The following is a 21528-nucleotide window of genomic DNA, read 5'->3' as shown; positions in this document are numbered from 1 at the left end:
AAGGGAAAGAGACCAAGAGGTGAGCCACACTAATTCTTCACTTGCACCTTAAACAAGTTGTGGAAATTCCCCAGGAACTTCTGTCACACGTCTGGTCAAGGGCTTCCTGACGCAGATGTTTTCAAAAGGCACAGCTATGCTTTTTGCCTTGGGGGGATTTTGGCTGCATACACCATACATGCAAAGCGCATTTAGAGCGCATTCCCTCTTCCCGAAATCTGGGAACTGTTGCTCTCACAGAGCTACAATTCCCAGCACCCTTAGCAAACTAGAGTTCCTAGGTTTCTTTGGGGTGGGATGTTTATGGTGTGTGCGAACCCTCGATTGTTTGGTTTGCATTGTTGTTTCTCAGTGACATTGTTCGTTGTACAGAATACATACATGGGATTGGGTGTTTTGTAAACTGGGACTGTCTTAGTATTAAGCACTATATAAATATATGAAGTGAAATGAATGAATACAGTATTCTTGCTCCAGGAGACATCTAGTCTATTGGCTTGAGTCATTTTAACAGGCTGTTCCTCTGCCTTTTAGGGTTGTGCCTGCTGCACCGAACTCTGTTTTTAACTCTTTTATAGTGGTACTAATTTTTGTATTTTCGGTGAATGCTTTAAAATTGTTAGAAGCCACCTTGGACATGCGCAGAGAGATGTCTATAGCAGCCTGCTCCAACCTGCAGATGTTTTGGACTACAACTCCCATAATGCCGTGCTCCTTCCTATTAGCTTTGGCATTGTGCAGCCATGCTGGCTGGGGATGATGGGAGTTGTAGTCCATAGCCTCTGGAGGGCATCCTTTTGGGGAAGGCAGCTCTATAGCTACATATGCCACAGTTCTCTGTTTTGGAGAAAATTCTGGAGAGCCAGGTGCTACGAATGCCTGTTGAATTCTGTTTTCTTGAAAAGAGGTCTCTGGAGGCTTGCTGGCATTTTGTGATATCTGCTTTATTTGCATATAGAGAGAGACAGAGAGAGAGAGAGAGAGAGAGAGAGAAGCAAAGTTACTCATGTTGAGCCATAAGAAGAAAACTCTACAAAATTGGGTATTTAGGAGCAACCATAGGGTCATCAAAACATGTCAAGTTTTCAAGTTCTTCCTTTTTGAGGGGTGGCTTTTAGGTTGGGGTTAAGAAAGTTATTTCCCAGCTGTGGGCTTTGGAAGTTGAGCACAGAAGAAGAAGATACAGCTGAACTCCTGCAGAGGTCCCAAAGCTCCCATCAGATTTCTCAGGGAAATGCCAGCAGCACTTATAATATTCTTACAGAAGAAAACTCAGCCCCCTGTCCTTCTCTTAGCTTGACTGTGTACACAAAATTAGCACAATCCACAGCTGGGAGGATGGAGAGGGAAGGTGACCGCCACCCTGACAAGGCTCTTTCTTCTCCTAGGACGTCTCCAACCATTAGGTCCTACAGCAACAAATCACCAGTACTTGGCCAAACCAGACCTGTCCAGCGTGTTGGACCACTTTAGCAGTCCTTCTAATGTCTAGACTCCATAGAGCCACTCAGTTGGAAGGCATCCAAGACCATTCAGCTCGATCGCTAACCTTATTACTAACCCATTATGCACAGGGAATTCATTTACAAAAGTTAAGGTCTAAGTTTGTACTTTTCTTTTTACTTTGTTAAAAAGGTGCTCTTTTATAAACAAAAATTGGAATGGTACAAAATCCTAAAAGCCCTATGTTGAATTTCAGAAATGTAGCCTCATATGTCAGTGCAAAGTTTTGTTTAAGTATGTCTACAACAATACAGCGATCCATCTGCATAAGCCAGGACTGTGGGCGGCTTACTCACTGGAAGAGTCAGTAATTATCCATTATCTTTATTTATTTTCAGATGGCAAAGAATCATGCCTATTCATTTGGTGAGAGAGGAGGATAGGCGGATGCCTCAAGGACAGCTGTCTGACAACTCTGAAACTCTTGAGTTCCACGTGGGCAAGAAAAAGAGCCTTATGAAACAGTTTAGGGCAACAATGAGGAAGTTATTCCCTTTCTATCAAAGGGCAAGGAAGAAGGCCAAGCTCCATGGTGAAGATGGCTCTCCAAAACCAGTGATGTCTAAGACGACTTCTGTTCCCCCTAAGTATCATGCCTTTCCAAGGCCTATTCGGGCCTTACCTTCTCCCAAAGTATTTCTAGGACTGAAAAGGAAGAAGCTTTTACGGAACGGTAACTTAACTCCCTTCGCCAATGACCACTTTGTGCGCAAAATTTAAATTAAGGCAAACTGGGCACACACAGCATGCTTCAAGGGTGCCTATTAAAATATATAATGTAGTCCCTATATTGTGGCCTAAGCACAACACGTAAAATCCATGGCCTGTAAAGTGAGATGAGCGTCACAACCCCAGTCGTTCGTGACTGGACTTAATTGACAGGGGATCATTTTACCTTTAAGTATAATGTAGTGCGTGGGGAAAGGACGCGGGTGGCGCTGTGGGTTAAACCACAGAGTCTAGGACTTGCCGATCAGAAGATTGGCGGTTCGAATCCCCGCGACGGGGTGAGCTCCCATTGCTCAGTCCCTGCTCCTGCCAACTTAGCAGTTCGAAAGCACGTCAAAGTGTAAGTAGATAAATAGGTACCACTCCGGCGGGAAGGTAAACGCCATTTCCGTGCGCTGTTCTGGTTCGCCAGAAGCGGCTTAGTCATGCTGGCCACATGACCCGGAAGCTGTACGCCGGGTCCCTCAGCCAATAAATCAAGATGAGCGCCGCAACCCAGAGTCGGTCATGACTGGACCTAATGGTCAGGGGTACCTTTACCTTTACTTTAGTGCATGGGGAAGGGGGAAAGGCATTGTTTCTTTATGTACTGTATCTGCATAAGGGTCTTTTGTGATCTGCATAAGGGTCTGCATCTGCATAAGGATCTTCCTTGGGCTCCTGGCCCAAGGAACAGTCATATTAATTCCAGGTTACCTAATCTAGAATGAACAGATTTGATCTTTTATCGGTAATGAAACTGCCGCCATTTTGACTCGCTCTGTATCCTTTCTTTCCCTTCCTTCCTCTCTGAAGCATCAATTCAGCTGGATGTAAACATTGTGGAAGAACATGCACAAAGCATGCACGGGACAAACACGGTTGTGCAAGCAAGACGGATGATGCGCCGCATCTCAGTGGTGTCTCTGCCACCTGGGATCCGAAAGGTAATGGATGATTGCTGGGAATCAGACTGAATTTGTTGCATTTATTAAATGGCAACCGGCTCGTTTCTTTATAGAGCGAGTCGGGTGTTTTACCTGTGTATCAGCTGAGACCCTAGAGCTTCTATGTTATTCACTTTACGCATGCATACACATGCCAACTCCGTGCACATGTTTGGAAAGAAAATGCTCACTTTAAAATATGGCATTTATGTATATTTGAACAAAGTTTTTAAGTCACTCAGTTTAAGTACTTGCACAACTGGAGAGGAGAGGGAGCTCTGTCAAGTAAGCTGCTGAAATGGGGAACTCTGGAATTAATTCAAACATAACATGTGTAAAAGTAGCTACCGTATTTTTCACCATAAGACACACCTAGTTTTTGGAGGAGGAAAACAAGAGAAAAAAAATTCTGAATCTCAGAAGCCAGAACAGCAAGAGGGATCGCTGCACAGTGAAAGCAGCAATCCCTCTTGCTGTTCTGGCTTCTGTGATAGCTGCGCAGCCTGCATTCGCTCCATAAGACACACACACATTTCCCCATACTTTTTAGGAGGGAAAAAGTGAGTCTTATACAGCAAAAATTACGGTATTTATGTTGTGAACTACCCTGAGATCTGCAGATGAAGGGTGGTATACAACTTTTAATAATAACAATAACAATATTTTTCTGAGCTATTTAGCTGTCCCTTCGCAATGGCTCTTTCTCCCCTTTTGAAATGAATTTTCTGTGCTAGCATCCACACCTACAGCTCCTTTGATCACCTATGTACAGCACTGATCACTCCATTAAAAAAAAAGGATATTGCAAAATTAAAGGAGACATTGGAAAAAACCTCACTATAGACTGAAGGGTGATCACTGGTTGCACAGTTCTTGCTTCTACATTGCTTGATCTTATCTGCGTTGTGCAACTGTTTTGTTAAAGAGCCAGTGTGGTGTAAAGGTTAAGAGCGGTAGACTTGTAATCTGGGGAACCGGGTTCGCTTCCCTGCTCCTCCACATGCAGCTGCTGGGTGACCTTGGGCCAGTCACACTTCTTTGAAGTCTCTCAGCCCCACTCACCACACAGAGTGTTTGTTGTGGGGGAGGAAGGGAAAGGAGAATGTTAGCTGCTTTGAGACTCCTTAAAGGGAGTGAAAGGCGGGATATCAAATCCAAACTCTTCTTAAATGCAGAAGCATAAAGGTTAATATAATGCAGATGTCTTGTGGATTAGGATGCAACCCATAATATAACTACTTGACCTGTGAGAGTAAAGGTTAATAAACTAGGCAGGCTAGATTAAAGAGCAAGCTTGCGGGGAAACAGGCTTTCAGTTTCTAAAACCCAATTCAAAGACAACTTCCTGCCAAAGGAGGAATTCTCTTTTTTTTCAGCGCTGTTTCCCAATTTTGAGCAGCTGGTTTCTTCAGGGGGAAAAACTACAGGACTTCTTGTTCGATTCAAATTTTGTTTGGTTGATGAAGCCCTCTGCTGGTCAGAACCGAAATTAAGTTTGTTCCTCTTTTTATTTGTTCATAAATGTGGCAAAAGAAAACTGTGCCTGATGAATCTTTAAAAAAGAAGAAAAAGAATAAATGAAAATAACCTAGATTCATCTTGGTTTAGGAAGCTTGTGTGCTGCATACCCTGAAAATTCAACACAAAATTGCCTTGCTAGATCAGAGAAATGGTATATATTCTCCAGTACTCCATTGCTAACAGCAACCAAACAGAGGGCCCAGGGAACTTATGTTGCTTAACTTCCATTGTTTAAACATGTTGTTTCCATTTTTTTTAAGCTAACCAGTGTAATAGCTCTTATAGACATATACCTTATAGCAGGCATAGGCAAACTCGGCCCTCCAGATGTTTTGGGACTACAACTCCCACCATCCCTAGCTAACAGGACCAGTGGTCAAGGATGATGGGAGTTGTAGTCCCAAAACATCTGGAGGGCGAAGTTCGCCTGTGCCTTCCTTATAGGAATGCACTATAAAGGTAGAGGAGCTTTCATGGTGAGAAGTCATCCACAATGTTTTAAATGGGATTGCACTGCACATATATAGCTATTTCCACCCTACTTATTGAACATATCAAGATACATTTTTGACAGCCTGTAGCCTATAAGCCAATGCATAAATGTGTTAAATTAATTTTAACTGTTTTATTTTTATCTGCATTTTATTTTTTTTTGTTTCATTGCATTTTACGCTACTGTACTAGTATTAGCCAACTTGGGCACCATGTGGCGGAAACAAGGGGTGCAAATTTAAGATAGAGACAAACAGACTTGGGAGTTCCCTGTATGACCTTTCCCCATTTATTATGAGGCTGGAAATCTTCCGTGTTCACAATACAAATTGTCTACATAGGTATGGCATGTTCCTTTCTCATGGAAGAGAATGGAAAGCACCCATTCATGTGGATCACAGAATTCGGTTCTTGTCTGAATGTTTTGTTTCCCACTCCCCCAAAAAACAGGTTTCCTATTTGGCAAAAAAGAAAAATTTCTCAGTGTTCAAAAAGAAGAAGAAAAGTATGCCACCAGTATGGTACCATTCAGACATAACACTAGGGAAGCTTCAAATGCAGGTATCTTGAATCAAAGCATTGTTTAATTATACGGTGCAACAAAGGACTTGGCTATACAGCTGCAAATAAAATGTTTGTAAGTGTGTTGTAAAGTGAATTATACAAATGTGACATTAGATGGTGATGGTGAGCTATGGCAAATTCAATATATTTTTCAAAATGTTAAAAAAAAGCATTTTCAGAGTGTTTATGTATCTAAATTCCACCATAGACCTTTATCTTCCCGACTCCAATTCTTCTTTCTGCCTACCAGCAAACTATGAACAGTATGAATGATACACTATATTAGTCACTTTCACAGCAAACCTATTTCTTTCAGTGGGTTTGCGTATCGCTCATTAATTGAAAGTGAGCCCAATTCATTTTAGAGTGCTCATGAGCTGCGCTTTAAGAATTGTTGACCAAACTTCACTGTCAATTCATCCTGGAACCAGCCATGGTTGCTCCAGATTATGGGGGTAATGAGAAGCTCTTATTGTGACTTTTCTTCTTTGGACTCCCCCATGTGACAAATTCGTATTTTAAATTTTTTATTTTAGTTCAGTGCTCAGCTCTTTTCTCAAGTTGAAGCTCCTGAGCTGATGGAGGGATGTACTGCACATGTAGGAAAATGCATGTACATTAAGTCCACAGCCTGTTGTGTTGCTCGCATTGCAGTTCTATGGGCAAATTTTGTATTGCTGATAACATAGTGGAGGATAGTCAATATTTTCCATCTTTACAAGTGACTGAAACCCTTCACCTTTCTTTCACTTCAAACAAATTTGTTTTATCTTGCTATACTTCACCATTTTTCATCCACGTTTCTCAACAGGTGGATAATCTCTTGGATAACATCAGCGAAAAATCCATCCAGCTATTGGCTCTGAGAAGTGCAGAGCTGCAGCAGTGCGAGTCTTTGGGAGACAGGATACTGCAGTCCTCTAAGCAGTTCCAAAGGGTTTCCTTAAGAACCACAAAGAAGCATAAACGGAAAAACGTGTGTTTTCCGTGTAAATGCTGTTGCTAATATCCTTCTTTTTCTTTCTTTTGAAAATATTACTCAAGCTGAAAGTGAGCCACTTGCCAGGACTCTTCTAACAGCTGATTAACCATCTCAGAAAGGTCAAAGTAGATTAAGATTTGATGCTACTGTCAAAGCCAGCAGAGATTCATGTTTTTGCTATTTCTTCCTTTTGTTGGCCTCCATATTTCTCAAGAGCCAATGGAGTGCGCCTCCGGGGGGAAAGTCAAACTGAAGTGACCTCCCTGGGGTGCAAGCCTAGGCAGAGTGTATGGAGGTCCTGAGCTGCCCAGACAACAAGGCTCTTGGCCTCGCTGTTGTGATCCAAAGGTTCTCTATTTCACAGCTTCAGTAAGCTGAGCTCAGAAGGCAAGAGTGTTCCTTTGTTTATTGCCAACACCTCAAACGGCAACACATGCAAGATATATTTACGAGCTATGCTTTAAGTGTGACCTGTTGGCTTTTGTGGTGACTAGAACATACATTACTCAACACTGGAAATCAAACAGAATCACCTAACATTGCAGAACGGATTAAAATAATATGGGATATACTGTTCCTCAAAAAACTTGACCTCTTACTTGAAATGTAACTCTCAAAATGACGACGTTATATAGATATTATTCCTGTTCACGGGTTTTTGGAAATATCGCAATGCTATTCAACCTTATATCATTTTTTCTATGTTATATCTAAATTTATAGCAATGCGAGCTAAGGTGACATCAAATAAGTGACCACTATAAGGTCATGCTCCTGTATTATATTTTATGTGTTTTCCTTCCTCTTCTTTTTGTTGTTTGTAAATAGCTGTACTGATGTGTTAACATTAATATGGAGATTTTAATAAAACTGAATAAGAAAAAGACAGAAAAGAGCTCAAAGCCTAAAGTAGTATTTTAATTCCAGAATACAAATGCAATGTGAATCTAAGACTAAGTATGTAATACCAAGTATTTATTGTATTAAAAAGACATTTCAAACATTAAGTCAAATGCATTCCAATGGAAATACAATCTAGTTTCTCAGGAGACCAAAAGAAAAAAAAAGTATCCATTGGCTTCCAGGCTTTGGAGCTATATCCAGGGTCTGTCTATTGTTTATCTGCAGATACCATTGGTGTATCTGAGGCATCTTCTGCTTCTGAAAGCTTCTCATCATCTGAAATAAATATTGTGCTTGCTGTTTAAAAACATTCACTTTAAAATGAACATAGAAAAAGTCATGCCCTATTATTTTGAGTGCTACTGGGTTGAATCTGAAAAGGTAAGTAGACATATTGAAGCTTATGATGAAATTTAGGGGAGGTCAGGAATTTGGCAAGCTGAGTGTATGAGGGAAGGAGCAAGAATAAACCTGAACCCACGCAGTAAGGAAAGTAAGTCATGCCTTTATATACTGAATTAACTTACTTTCCAGTGTTTGCTGAAGTTCATGGATGGTGCTCAGAAGTACATGGAACTGCTTCCGTCTCAACTCCAGCTAAAAGAAAACAAAAACAAAATCTGAAGCATATGAAATATTTCTTTTGGATTCTCTCTGTTCTGCATCAATGAATCATCATCTAAGTAAATGTATATGGGTGAAGCCACAAAAATGTCAACCTACAGACCCAATTTTCATATAGTTAACATGTTCTATATAATTTTAAAGATAATTTGCCAAAGCTGAATTTTCAAAATGGCATTTTACACATGAGTAAAGCAACCAGAAGTATGGGATGCCCAATGACTCAGATTTACTCTATCCCCCCCCCCAAGTTCAGTTAAAGACCTTTCCAAGAAAACAGACAATAGGTTAATGACCCTTTACTGTATTGATAGTTTTTGCTTGCTCGTTTGGTACATTGACAGGAAATTTTATGTTAGGAACAAAATCCAAGGAAATTAGGACAACACCACTTTCTGAGTGCATTACGTTTGTCACATAAACACATACTTTCCCCCAATGAAAATCTATGTTTTAACATTATTTTCTTCTTCAAGGTTCTTAGCATGAAGGAAGTATGATATTACCTGCAATGTATTTTAAATGCAACATTTCCTGTAGCCTATGTTATGGTTTAGAAAAGTACAGAATTTATATTTCTCTACTAGGCCCCCACTCTATTTCTTGAAGCATGTAAAAGCTTCTACCAGCTTCCCTTCACATCCATGGAGGAGGTAGACCAGTCCTGATTGGCTCTCCCTAGCTAGGCTGAATAGGTTGGCTTATCTAGAACAGGCATAGGGAACCTTTTTGGCCCCAAAGGCCCGATTCTTATCAGGATCTGCCTTGCAGGCCAAATTTGACAGGTGGGCAGGGCTAAAATATTAGCTAAAACACAAAATAGTTTGTTTTAAAAGCTTGTAAATGTTACATGGGTACAGGTACAGAATTACCCATACAGGGTACGGGTACGGAATTACCCATACAGTATTTCATTGTAAAATAATAAGAGGAAAAAATCAGCAAAACTTACTTTGTCTTCTACATTTTCTTTGATATGGGAGAGATGCTGAAGTTCTTTTCCCAGAGCTTCTAACTGCCTGAGAACAGATTTAGCATATTGCCATTGAAGACACCTTATCTTTTTTTGCACTATTTATTAATTAATAATTCCATTTATAACTCAATTTTAATCATTTATATTATGCTCTTCAATTGCCCAGTGGTTCCCAGAGCAACTTACACAAATAATAACAAGTATACAAAAGCACTTGCACTTAAAACAGTGCAAAATGATGTAAGATAGAGGAGTCATTTTTAAGTCATGCCCGGGAAGTAAAAAGACACTGAGAAGAAAGCAAACCCTCACCAGGCATGGCTTTGGGAACCACATTCTGAAGGGCACCACAACTGAGATGGACCTGTCTCCTACCATCAGCTCCACCTCTGTGGTGTTGGCAGCCTAGAAATACTACAAGGGCACATTTGTGTGGGAGAAGCTACCTAGGTTCCAAGTCACTTAGAATAATTCAAACCAACAGACAGAATTGTGCCAGGGAAGATGTCCAACAGGCATGGAGAAATCCCAGAAACATCACCTTTATAGAAAAAGCACAGTCTAATTCTGCTGCCTTGAATGAACACCGAAATGCAGTGTTAACTGGACTATGCCACTCTGCATGACCACAGTGACTGTAATTAGAATTACTTACTAAATCTAGGCATATTCTGTACAGGTGAACATTTTGTGCGAGTTTCCGTGGTGCCCTTTCAAATAATACCACCATATTGTTTTGATTTCAGTGACTGCTAGCTTTCAGATGCTCTGATAAAGTATTATCACAGTTTCATTTCAGGTGTTAGACCCATACTTACTTGAGTGTTTCATGCCTATCCGGATGATGCTGTATTACTTTAGCCAAAGCATCATATTCTGAAAGAATAAAAGATTATAAGCATCATATCCGACTTTATTCCAGTTTCACAAAGTAAGAGTGTAATTTCACTAATTTTTAAATTTTTGTTTATAACTTGGCCCATTCTCAAACTTTCAGACTAGAAACAATTAAAAGCATAAGAAATATAATTAAAACAATATAACTGGGATGACAGGTGAATGAATGCTCTGTTGCTTGGCATATGCACAGCCTCAACCTTAACTCCGTACCAAACATCTCAATGTTTGCCCATGTGATGATGATGATAATTTTATTGTTTAGACCATGCCCATCTGGCTGGGTTTCCCCAGCCACTCTGGGCGGCTTCCAGCAAAATATATATAAAAATAACCTGTCAGACATTAAAAATTTCCCTGAACAGGGCTGCCTTCAGATGTGATACTGGCTTGACAACTTCTTTACCAGTCTCCCTTCTGAAAAGAAATCTTCCTAGTTCATAACACTCATTCACCAGAGGGATGGGGATGATGTCTCTACTCCTTTCACCCGCTCCTCTAGCTTACAATCACGGGATCCACACTACCCTCTCTCACATAGGGGAGACATGTTTTAACCCATCTATTAGTACAGATTTCCAGAAAACCAGAATGACAAACACAGGATTGAAACATGGATTGCGATCAGGATTTGTGGGAAACCACACTTCAAGTAAGACATTATTTCCACGCATGTCACAAGGAAATGCAACAAAAGGGCAGGCACTTTATGCTTTAAGTTCAAGTCTAAGGAGTGACTGACAGCAAAGGCAATATTTATTTCTAAACGAGATCTTTCATAACAAGTGAAAATAATCATGGCAAGTTAGAGAAGGCTTGTCATATGCATCAAATCACTAATGTTACATGCCCCTTCATACAAAACTAGCAATTACTAACTGCAAAATAAATAGTTACCTTGGCGATTTTTTCGTATTCTTTTTGCCTGAAGAATCTGCTTTTTGCACTCTGCAATTTTCTCATGTGCGGCAGCTATGTTATTTTCTTCCAGAAGAATAAAATAAAAAAACAATTTGACACAAATCTATAAATGTCACAACGCCTATTTATTAAAATTCGAAAACTTGTACTGTTAAGTGGCAACATTACATAAAACATCTGGCTTTCAGGTTTCATCTCTAGTCATTGTGAATAGGTCCATAAATCACAATACATTGTGTATTCTAATGCTGTAATTACTGTCAGAGTGCTCAGAATGCAGATCTTCTGAAATAAATATTTCTGTAGATATACCAGACAAATAAAAGATCCATTTCTAGTACGCTCCATGAAACCTGATCTGTTTACTGGCCAATTTTTTTGATGTGGAGCTAGGATTATTATTCATTTTATTTAAAATATTTCTATGACACTCTATAGCCACGTTCTCAGGGAAACTTACAAGGAGGTAAGAGATTTGTAAATAAAACAAATGAATAGCAAAACATACAAAAGCAGCACCATGTAGCAGTGCCAGAATAATCATAATCAGAAATGGAATACAGTGGTACCTCGGGTTAAGTACTTAATTTGTTATGGAGGTCCGTTCTTAACCTGAAACTGTTCTTAACCTGAAGCACCACTTTAGCTAATGGGGCCTCCCGCTGCTGCCGGAGCGATTTCTGTTCTCACCCTGAAGCAAAATTCTTAACCCAAGGTACTATTTCTGGGTTAGCGGAGTCTGTAATCTGAAGCACATGTAACCTGAAGCGTATGTAACCCGAGGTACCACTGTAGATTGAAAGGCCATGGAAAACAAAGAAGCATTTGCCTGGTGCTGAAATGACATTAAAGCAGCTGCCCTTGGAGGGGGGGCATTTCATAGCCAGGATGCCACCACTGAAAAGGCCAATTACTTCCAGCATCTCCTCCAGCAGGTGCTTCTTGAGAAAGCTTCAGAAGATCTTAGGTTTGGGAAGACACATGTGGTACCCTAGTCCTAAACCTTGAAGGTCTTAAAAGGTCAAAACCAGCACTTCGCCTTGGGCTCTGAAATGGACTGGGAGCTCAGAAATGGAAGCTGGCAAAGCAGTGGTCTGATACGGTCATATTTCCCAGTCCCAGTTACTAATCTTGGAGCTTACAGAGGTTTCAAGACAGTCTTCCGTGGCAGTCCCACATGCAACACCTTGCAGTAGTCCAAATGAGAGGTTACCAAGGCAGGGATAATGGAAGCCAGGTTATCCCCGTCCAGGTAGGATCATAACAGGTGCAGCAGCCTAAGCTGCTAAATGGCAATTAGAGACAACATGAGTTTTCAGCAGGTTGGACTGATTTACCGTATTTTTCGCTCTATAGGACGCACTTTTTCCCCTTCAAAAATGAAGGGGAAATGTGTGTGCGTCCTATGGAGCGAAGACACCAAAGCCCCGCGACCCTCTCCCGGTTGGAGAGGTGACGCGCGGCTCAGGCAGGTGCCTCCATAGCCGCGCGTCACCTCTCCAGCCGGGAGAGCTCGCGCGGAGCTAAAGCAGCCCCTCGCGACCCTCTCCCGGCTGGAGAGGTGACGCGCGGCTATGGCAGGAGCCTCCATAACCGCGCGTCACCTCTCCAGCCCGGAGAGCGCGCGCGGAGCTAAAGCAGCCCCCCGCGACACTCTCCCGGCTGGAGAGGCGACGCGCGGCTATGGCAGGAGCCTCCATAACCGCGCGTCACCTCTCCAGCCCGGAGAGCGCGCGCGGAGCTAAAGCAGCCCCTCGCGACCCTCTCCCGGCTGGAGAGGTGACGCGCGGCTATGGCAGGAGCCTCCATAGCCGCGCGTCACCTCTCCAGCTCGGAGAGGGTCGCGAGGGGCTGTTTTAGCGCCGCACGCGCTCTCCCGGCTGGAGAGGCGACGCGCGGCTCTGGCAGGAGCCTCCATAGCCGCGCGTCACCTCTCCAGCCGGGAGAGCGCGCGCGGAGCTAAAGCAGCCCCCCGCGACCCTCTCCCGGCTGGAGAGGTGACGCGCGGCTATGGCAGGAGCCTCCATAGCCGCGCGTCACCTCTCCAGCCCGGAGAGGGTCGCGAGGGGCTGTTTTAGCGCCGCACGCGCTCTCCCGGCTGGAGAGGCGACGCGCGGCTCTGGCAGGAGCCTCCATAGCCGCGCGTCACCTCTCCAGCCGGGAGAGCGCGCCCGGAGCTAAAGCAGCCCCTCGCGATCCTCTCCCGGCTGGAGAGGTGACGCGCGGCTATGGCAGGAGCCTCCATAGCCGCGCGTCACCTCTCCAGCCCGGAGAGGGTCGCGAGGGGCTGTTTTAGCGCCGCACGCGCTCTCCCGGCTGGAGAGGCGACGCGCGGCTCTGGCAGGAGCCTCCATAGCCGCGCGTCACCTCTCCAGCCGGGAGAGCGCGCGCGGAGCTAAAGCAGCCCCCCGCGACCCTCTCCCGGCTGGAGAGGTGACGCGCGGCTATGGCAGGAGCCTCCATAGCCGCGCGTCACCTCTCCAGCCCGGAGAGGGTCGCGAGGGGCTGTTTTAGCGCCGCACGCGCTCTCCCGGCTGGAGAGGCGACGCGCGGCTCTGGCAGGAGCCTCCATAGCCGCGCGTCACCTCTCCAGCCGGGAGAGCGCGCGCGGAGCTAAAGCAGCCCCCCGCGACCCTCTCCCGGCTGGAGAGGTGACGCGCGGCTATGGCAGGAGCCTCCATAACCGCGCGTCACCTCTCCAGCCCGGAGAGCGCGCGCGGAGCTAAAGCAGCCCCCCGCGACCCTCTCCCGGCTGGAGAGGCGACGCGCGGCTATGGCAGGAGCCTCCATAACCGCGCGTCACCTCTCCAGCCCGGAGAGCGCGCGCGGAGCTAAAGCAGCCCCTCGCGACACTCTCCCGGCTGGAGAGGTGACGCGCGGCTATGGCAGGAGCCTCCATAGCCGTGCGTCACCTCTCCAGCCGGGAGAGCGCGGACGGGGATAAAGAAGCCATAGCCCCGCGACCCTCTCCCAGCTGGAGAAGTGACGCGTGAGTATGGCAGCAGCCTCTCCGCTGCGCCTTTCCGCTGCTCCCAGACCTGCTCTTTGGGGCTGGCGGTGGGCTTCCCCCCGCCAGCCCCAAAGAGCAGGTCGAAAGGAACCTGAAGCCAGGAGAGCGAGAGGGGTCGGTGCGCACTGACCCCTCTAGCTCTCCAGGCTTCCAAGGTAGCCACCTGAACGCACCTTAAATGGCACCTTGTTTTAGAGCGGGAAAACAAGAGGGGGAAAATTCTCCCACTCTCTGCGCAGCGCTTCCTGCCGCTTTGCTGAAGGGGCACTGGTCAGAGAGCGGAAGAATTTTTTTCCCTTGTTCTCCCCCCTCTAAAACAAGGTGCGTCCTATTGTCCGGTGCGTCCTATGGTGCGAAAAATACGGTAAATCAATGCTTTAATTCAAGCTTCCTATTGGTACTTCTTCTAAACAAGTGTGCAAATCTGAACACTAAATCATGCTAAGTTGCATGCTTTACAACCAGCCCTTGCATCTATTTGTCACATTGCATTTATTTTTTCCATACTCCCCTGTTTTACCTATAGAGGGAATGTCTTTTAAAAGCATTCCCCTATAGGGACTTTCTTATGACCGGCTCCCATGACAGTTTGTGAGGTTAACAGTTCAATCCTGTCCATGTTTACTCCAAAGTGCTTCAGTTTGCCTCGGCCCAGCCTCACAAAAAAGAAGCAAACAAAAATGAACTCACAGTGACTGATATGCTATTTTTATCAGATCCATGTTTGACAGGAAAAGGGTAAATATTCACATTTAAGAAATTATCAAACTGATTCTTCATTTACAAAGCAAGCCTCCTTCAGCACTACGTCTGGTAGGACACATTGACTCTGCTTAGTGATTATCTGCAGGGCTAAGACAGCCTTGTGAATAAGCTCACAGAAATCACTGGCTTCCTAGGGACTGGCAGAGGAGGGATGGCTTTTCTATGCTGGATGAGAACTCCATCCCTCCTCCACCAGCCCGCTCACTCACCTGTATGCATATCCTCTATGGCTATCAGGCCTGTGCTTAAATACAAAGGTGGGCTAACATGCATATGAAACAAAATCTTTTTTTTAAAAAAATGTTTTATCCACCCTAGTCTCCAATTGCAAGGAGGAATCAAGAAGCCCTCCAGACTATGTACCTGAGCATTCAGAGTACCATTGGGGAACTTGTAGCTCTCCACATGTCAACTGACAAGAACTCCTCTATCTGCTCCAACCAGCACAACCAGTGGTCAAGGATAATGAGAGTTTAAGTCCAACAATATCTGGAGGGTCACAGGTTTACCCCCCCCAATCCCACAGGAGTGCAACCCTCTTCAGGACAGGGAGAATACCACCCATCTGAGTAGATGAACCACCTGCTAATCATACCTCTGCCTTATCTCGACTGAGCTGGCAGTTTCAGGTTTCATTTTATAAAATGGAAAGAACTGCGCTGTGGCAAGAATGGATTGCTTTTTGCGTAATTATATTATATAAAACAATTATATCACCATTGTTTATTGTATGACGACAATATTCAGTCGGAAATCCAGTATTTACCTATATCTTTGTAGATTTTTTCGTAGTTCTCCATTTCTCTGAGGTTCATATCATATACAAGCAAGGTTTTCCCCATTGAAAATTCACACTGTGACAGAGTGCTCAGCATGCGTTGGTACTGGGTGTAGCTGAAAAGGTATTATGCATTTCAAGAATTTAATATCTCATGGACATACAATGATTCTCGGGAGCTCAAGGCTGAATTGAAGCCTGATGCAAATCAATACAAATTAATGTTTTTGTGTATTTAAGGGCTCCCACAGCTACTTTCAAAGCTACCTGCTCTTAGTGGTGTTTTTCTGGCATTTATAATCACCATAATAGAGTCACTATATAAAAAAGAACATTTGTTGTAATGCTGATCCCTTGCACTCCTAATATGTGTCTATTATTACAGCTATCAAATTGTCATTCTGTAAATGCTCAGGTTAACTGATATCAATTAGTTGCAAGGAGGGAATGCATGCAAAAGGAGGAGGTAGGCTTCCTTTAACCAACATCTGAGCAATGCAGAATAGTCAGGAGGAGAAGGGGGATGCCAAGAAGGCGTAAAATAGCTGCCTAAATCATGGTGTTGGCTATTAATAAGGGTAAAACAGGCATTGCACAGTATTCTTCTGTGCAATCCTTTAGACTAAAGTTTACACAAAGGCAAGATGCAGCCATTGGTTCTGTTCTAAAAGGGTGAGGTGAGGCTGAGGAGACCAACTTAACCCCGCTTACCTGCTAGTAAGCCCCATTGAATTCTACAGGATTTACTTCACTGTATGCATGGTTAAGGTTGAGGCCTTAGTTATTGAAAAGCCCAGAGCAGGTGCTATAGATGTATTAATTTAAACAATGTGAAGCAGCACCCCCAACATCAGTCTGTTATGGGGGGGAGGGGGGAATCCACATTTCTAACTAAGTTCCCTAATTGCTGCTAGTATCAGCTTCAAAACAGCAAGGAAAGCTGATTTTTACGGTAATCAAACTGTATACCTTAAACTGTTTACTTCAGACATAAATGGGGCCACAGTAAATAGTCTGAGGTTTAAATGCGCCTAGAATCTCAACCTTAAGGGAAATAAGTAGAGCTAATAAAAAGATGATAGCAGTCCTTGAGCACTGTGCGAAATGCAAATGTATTTAAATTGAACAGTGTAAGTGATTAAAATCTGGATGAGAAATCAGCAACAAAAAGCTCATTACATCACTTGACAGACCTAAGATGTTTATACTACTAATTCTAAATGGATTTGCACTGCTTGTACTTCTAGAAGTGTGAATACAAATTCCTGATGCAGAATCCTTGGGCTTGTGGAAGTATTCATCAATGATGAATAATAATAATAATAATAATAATAATAATAATAATAATAATTTATTATTTATACCCCGCCCATCTGGCTGGGCCCCCCCAGCCACTCTGGGCGGCTTCCATAGAAACCAGGAAACACTAAAATATCATACATTAAAAACTTCCCTGAACAGGGCTGCCTTAAGATGTTTTCTGAATGTCAAGTAGTTGTTTATCGTTTTGACATCTGCTGGGAGGGCGTTCCACAGGGTGGGCGCCACTACCGAAAAGGCCCTCTGCCTGGTTCCCTGTAGCTTTGCTTCTCGCAATGAGGGAACCGCCAGAAGGCCCTCGGCACTGGACCTCAGCGTCCAGGCAGAACGATGGGGGTGGAGACGCTCCTTCAGGTATACTGGGCCGAGGCCGTTTAGGGCTTTAAAGGTCAACACCAACACTTTGAATTGTGCTCGGAAACGTACTGGGAGCCAGTACATACTATCCTGTCCTTTGCCCTATATCTATTACTTATGTATGGATCACGATTCGCTAGAAAGAGTCCAGGGCACATATGAACAAAATTAAACTAAACAAAAAACATATATATACTAAAAAAAGGCAAGAAACAAATTAAAACAGAACGCACACATTGCTGATGTGGTGGACACCTCTTATTTATCGAAGCATGAAGGCCTTGACAAAGAGAAATGTTTCCCCTTGGCATCTGTAACCCAACAACATGGGAGACCACCACACCTCTAAGAGGAGATCAGTCCAGAGTCAGAATATCCTTCCACACATCCTTCTTCCACAAAAGTCTGGTACTTCGGAGCACTTTGGAAAAATTGCTATAGTCCAGTTTAGAAATACTTTTTCTGATAAAACCATTCCATCTCAAGCAAAGCTTGTTTCAGACCAGTGTTGCCTGCCTGCCCCATCATATTTTAGCATCTGAGTGAAAGCCTTGGAAGCAATAATGCTTGAAGCAATAATGCCACATCCAGCCCACATGGAATGGATGGCATAGATAGTGGCACTGGGAAAAGTTATCCGGTCATTCACTTTTTCTTGAAAGAAGAGATGAACTCCAATGCTAAACAGAAAGAACATACAGCCTTCCAGAGCTGTATAAACGGGATAAAAAGAATACAAAGGCTTGCTTTAAAGGAGCATGAGTGTGTATCCTTGATGCTGTTTGCCTTTACAAAAAAACAAAATAAGGGAGCAATCCTACACACAAGAAACTGGCATGAAGCTGATATAAAATTATACCAAACTCCTTTCAGCAGCAGGCCTCCTGCTGGCTGAGCTGGTTTGAGCAAAAGAAAAACAATCTTTGTAGGTACACCACCCTTTTGCCAGCTTAATTTAGCCTGGATGAGGGAGTTAAGAGGGCATAGCCTGACAGTGCCAGAAGTGTCGCAGGCTCAGCTAGAGATCCGCTGGATCCTAACCCGCTCATCCTGGCAGATCTTGCTGTAGGATGCTCCCCAAAGCGTTAAGAAAGAAAAAAAATTAATCTCCCAAGTGTCACCCAATGACAATATTGTACAATCAACATTTGTATTACATTGTAGCATTGATGTTACAATCAGTACTCAAGGTGCCTGCAACACTCACAATAGCCAACATTCCGCATGGCAACTGCATTGCAATGGCTCCATTATCTGGAGGCAGAATTGCATTTTCCCAAATAAAAATAAAATCACGCAAGCCTAATGTGAGGAATGTGGTAGGCCTGCACCAAAAGCACAGCTCTGAAGGAAGTCATCTGGACGGCACACAACACAGCTATGCATTTACTTTACTAAAAGGATTGTGTTTGAAGACTCTCATAGTGTTTTTGTTTAAGGTCAGTTGATCAATACACCTTTCCAGGGCAAACGATTTCGCCCATTTCATACTGATCACCAGCTGCTATAAAACCCAGCTGCCAAAAACATTCCCACTATTAGAGTGGGTGTTCAACAGAATATACTTGAAATTGACAAGTAATTAAAGAACTGATGTATCATAGCTGGATTTCAATTGTTTACACTTCACTATAGTATTTAGACTGTTTAAATATTTGTTTTCCCAAAAGACACTTTCAAACTCTGAAATTTGGATGCAGTCGTACCTTGGAAGTCAAACGGAATCCGTTCTGGAAGTCCATTCAACTTCCAAAATGTTTGGAAACCAAGGTGCAGCTTCTGATTGGCTGCAGGAAGCACCTGCAGCCAATAGGAAGCTGCGGAAGCCACATCGGATGTTTGGGTTCCAAAGAATGTTCGCAAACTGGAACACTCACTTTCGAGTTTGCGGCATTTGGGAGCCAAAACGTTTGGGATCCAAGGTACGACTGCATAATGTTGTTACCAACATCTGCCACTGGACACAATTCCCACATGATATTAAAACTAAAAGCTTTTATTTATGCAGCACTGGTGTTTGATGACCTGCTCCCACTTTCTATTTTATAGTAAGACAGAAATACCCTTCTTCATGAGATCCGGAGTTGCACCACTTGATGAAACTCTTCACCAACAAATTAATTCGTCTGTCGTCGCCAGCACCATCTCCGTCAATCAATAGTCGTTTGCGAATAACTTCATCTAAGGCAGAAGCAATAATTTAAAATGAGCAACAATGATATGTTGGTTATTGTCACAGAAAGTAGCCATTTGATAAGGCAACTGCCCAGATCCTAAAACTGTTTACTTAAAAGTAAATCCTGGTTCCAGTGGGTTTACTTAGTGAAAGTATGTATTAGGGTGAGGGGGTCTGTAAGTATATTTTGTTATCCGAAGTGCCATCCCATAGGATTACACTGGACTATTTAATTATTAGTTGATTTCATACAGTGTTTAGTCCTGAGAGACAATTCATGGATGGATTTCAAGCAACACAGATGAGGTATTTCAACACAATCCTACACATGTGAACTCAGAAATAAGACATAGTGATTTGAATGGTGCCTATTCCCACGTAAGTGAGTACAGGATTATAGCCTGAGACTCACACAAATGTGGCAATATATTATAAATTAATAGGGTTGTTGTTTTTCTAATGCAAAGAAAACTTTTATCCTCATTACAGGTATAAACAAACTTATGAAGGCGGAATTAGGAGGGGAAATGGTCAAGAAATGTTTATATCACCACAGAAATAAGTTCTGAAGCCAGAGGGTGTGTGAACGACAGGAGGTACACTGTATATAATAAGGAGGATAGCTAAATGGCCACAGCGTCAGGTCGTAAGCTTATCATTACTGACTTGGTTGTCAAAAATACATCAAAGGGCGGGCTACAGAAGAGGAAGAAGGCTATGTTGCAAAAACAAACATACATACATTCATACAAAACCTGGAACTGAAGCGGGGGTGGGGGGGGGACACAATGCACCATTGGCCTCTCAGAACTAACCATTCTTTTAAATCACTGCCATGGGACGCAAACACAAGATGTGGGGCGAGAGGCCCTGTTACAGAAAAGGGTCATTATCTGCGGCTCACACTGTGCCCCTCGAGCGCATGTACCGAGCATACACACATGTTTTTAGCATTTGCCGTGTGAGGTCAAAATCCACACAGACCTACGCCATAAAATTCCGGTTCCTAATTTCTCGGAAGGCGAGATCTCTAGATCCTATAACACAACAATACACACAGTTAAGCATCTTCCCCCCACCTTCTCCCTCTGAGCCCTCACCCCTTTCCCACTCTGTGCCCCTCTCTCACCAAGGGCTTCCCGCCCCGGGGGTGGGGGCATAATGGCAAGATGCAGTGTGGAAAGATGCAAGTCTTCCCCGGCGCAAGAGCCGCTGCACATCGGGGCTCCCCAAATTTATTTTGGATTGGCAGCACCTGCGGCTCTGACGGGCGCCATGTGCTCAGTTGTAGGCAAACTCGCCCACCACCTCCATGCATCTTCGAGAGGGGAGGCTGGGTTGGGTTGAGGGCGAAGAGGCAGGGGCGGGGGCAGATGGGGGTCTCGCTGGCGAGGATTTAAAATGTGATCAGGGGGGGAGAGTGAGAGGAATCAGCATTATTATTATTATTATTATTATTATTATTATTATTATTATTATTGGAGGAGGGGGGATCCCGCGCACGTGAAATAAAGGCTTCGCGAAAAGGAGCAGAAAACGAGGCTGGTGGGCGAGATCGGGCTTCTTGGGCGGGCAGAGAGGAGCGGCGGCGGCTGAGGGAAGCCGGATTGCGAAGGCCTGGGGAAAGCGAGCGCGGCGGCGGCGACAGGGCCCGTCCGAGGCGGCAGCGCCGCGGGGGAGAGGACCGCCAAGAGGCCGCCCCCGGTGCCGGGCCAACGCCGCGGGGTCGCTCGGCCAGCCACCCAGCCTCTTACCATCGGTGACGGCGCCCATGGCGGCGGGCGGCTGATGCAGGCGGCGAGCGAGCGAGCGAGCGAGGTGGGTCCGGCTCAGGCGTCCGCTTCCCACAATGCAGCGGCGGCGGCGGCAGCGGCAGCAGCAGCGACGGCAGCCGGGTAAGCGGCGGCCATGGAGTGGGAGGAGGTGGCGTCGTCGTCGTCGTCGTCGCTGGCGGGGGCGGCCGGGGCCTGAGGAGCAGCGAGGCGGGAGAGCTTTGGGGGCAGCGGGCGGGCGGGGTGGTCGGTGGCTGGGCCGGCCGGCCGGCCAGGAAGGGGCGAGCGAGCGAGCAGGCCTGGCACGGGCGGG

General features: G+C 44.5%; 2 protein-coding genes across 5 annotated transcripts in view; one reads left to right on the top strand and one right to left on the bottom strand.

Annotated features, from left to right (window-relative positions):
- Positions 1–21528, top strand: part of LOC309365078 (uncharacterized protein C3orf49) — a 160329-nt gene that overhangs the window by 650 nt on the left and 138151 nt on the right. Inside the window, exons 1-5 of one of the 3 annotated variants that reach the window (XR_014165917.1) lie at positions 1–19; positions 1842–2176; positions 3028–3158; positions 5622–5732; positions 6547–7290. The exon at positions 1–19 is cut by the window's left edge and continues 650 nt beyond it. Coding sequence is in view for 2 of the 3 variants with exons in the window: in XM_081903214.1 (XP_081759340.1) it covers positions 1–19; positions 1842–2176; positions 3028–3158; positions 5622–5732; positions 6547–6741 (791 nt within the window). In the remaining variant the exon portion in view is untranslated. Of the gene's footprint in view, positions 20–1841; positions 2177–3027; positions 3159–5621; positions 5733–6546; positions 7488–21528 lie in introns of those variants that run through there. The other 2 variants (XM_081903214.1, XM_081903215.1) reach the window with 2 other exon arrangements.
- On the bottom strand, positions 7671–21356 carry THOC7 (THO complex subunit 7). Of its 2 annotated transcripts, none has more exons than XM_081903342.1 (8): positions 21198–21356; positions 19331–19448; positions 15579–15706; positions 11014–11100; positions 10038–10095; positions 9196–9262; positions 8147–8216; positions 7671–7895 (listed from the first exon to the last, which is right to left on the bottom strand). In XM_081903342.1, the coding sequence occupies exons 1-8, from the start codon at positions 21214–21216 to the stop codon at positions 7828–7830; spliced, it is 615 nt and encodes a 204-aa protein (XP_081759468.1). In that variant the 5' UTR covers positions 21217–21356; the 3' UTR covers positions 7671–7827. The 2 variants fall into 2 exon arrangements, with proteins under 2 accessions (XP_081759468.1, XP_081759467.1); XM_081903341.1 differs by lacking the exon at positions 21198–21356 and adding an exon at positions 20573–20701.

The sequence above is a fragment of the Podarcis melisellensis genome, assembly GCF_964234715.1.
Source record: "Podarcis melisellensis genome assembly, chromosome: 2".
NCBI classification, from domain to species: domain Eukaryota; kingdom Metazoa; phylum Chordata; class Lepidosauria; order Squamata; family Lacertidae; genus Podarcis; species Podarcis melisellensis.
Note: the sequence above shows the minus strand (reverse complement) of the source record. Positions and strands in the feature narration are given on the sequence as shown.

Bases quoted from the DNA above. Each gene is read 5' to 3' on its own strand.
- THOC7 (XM_081903341.1), bottom strand. From the start codon at position 20,663: ATGTGCAGCGGCTCTTGCGCCGGGGAAGACTTGCATCTTTCCACACTG. The intron at 15,707-19,330 runs GTATTTCTGTCT...ATACCTTTTCAG, and splicing joins TCCGGATCTCATGAAGAAGG to CTACACCCAGTACCAACGCA. The intron at 11,101-15,578 runs GTAAATACTGGA...TTCTTCTGGAAG, and splicing joins AAAAATCTACAAAGATATAG to AAAATAACATAGCTGCCGCA.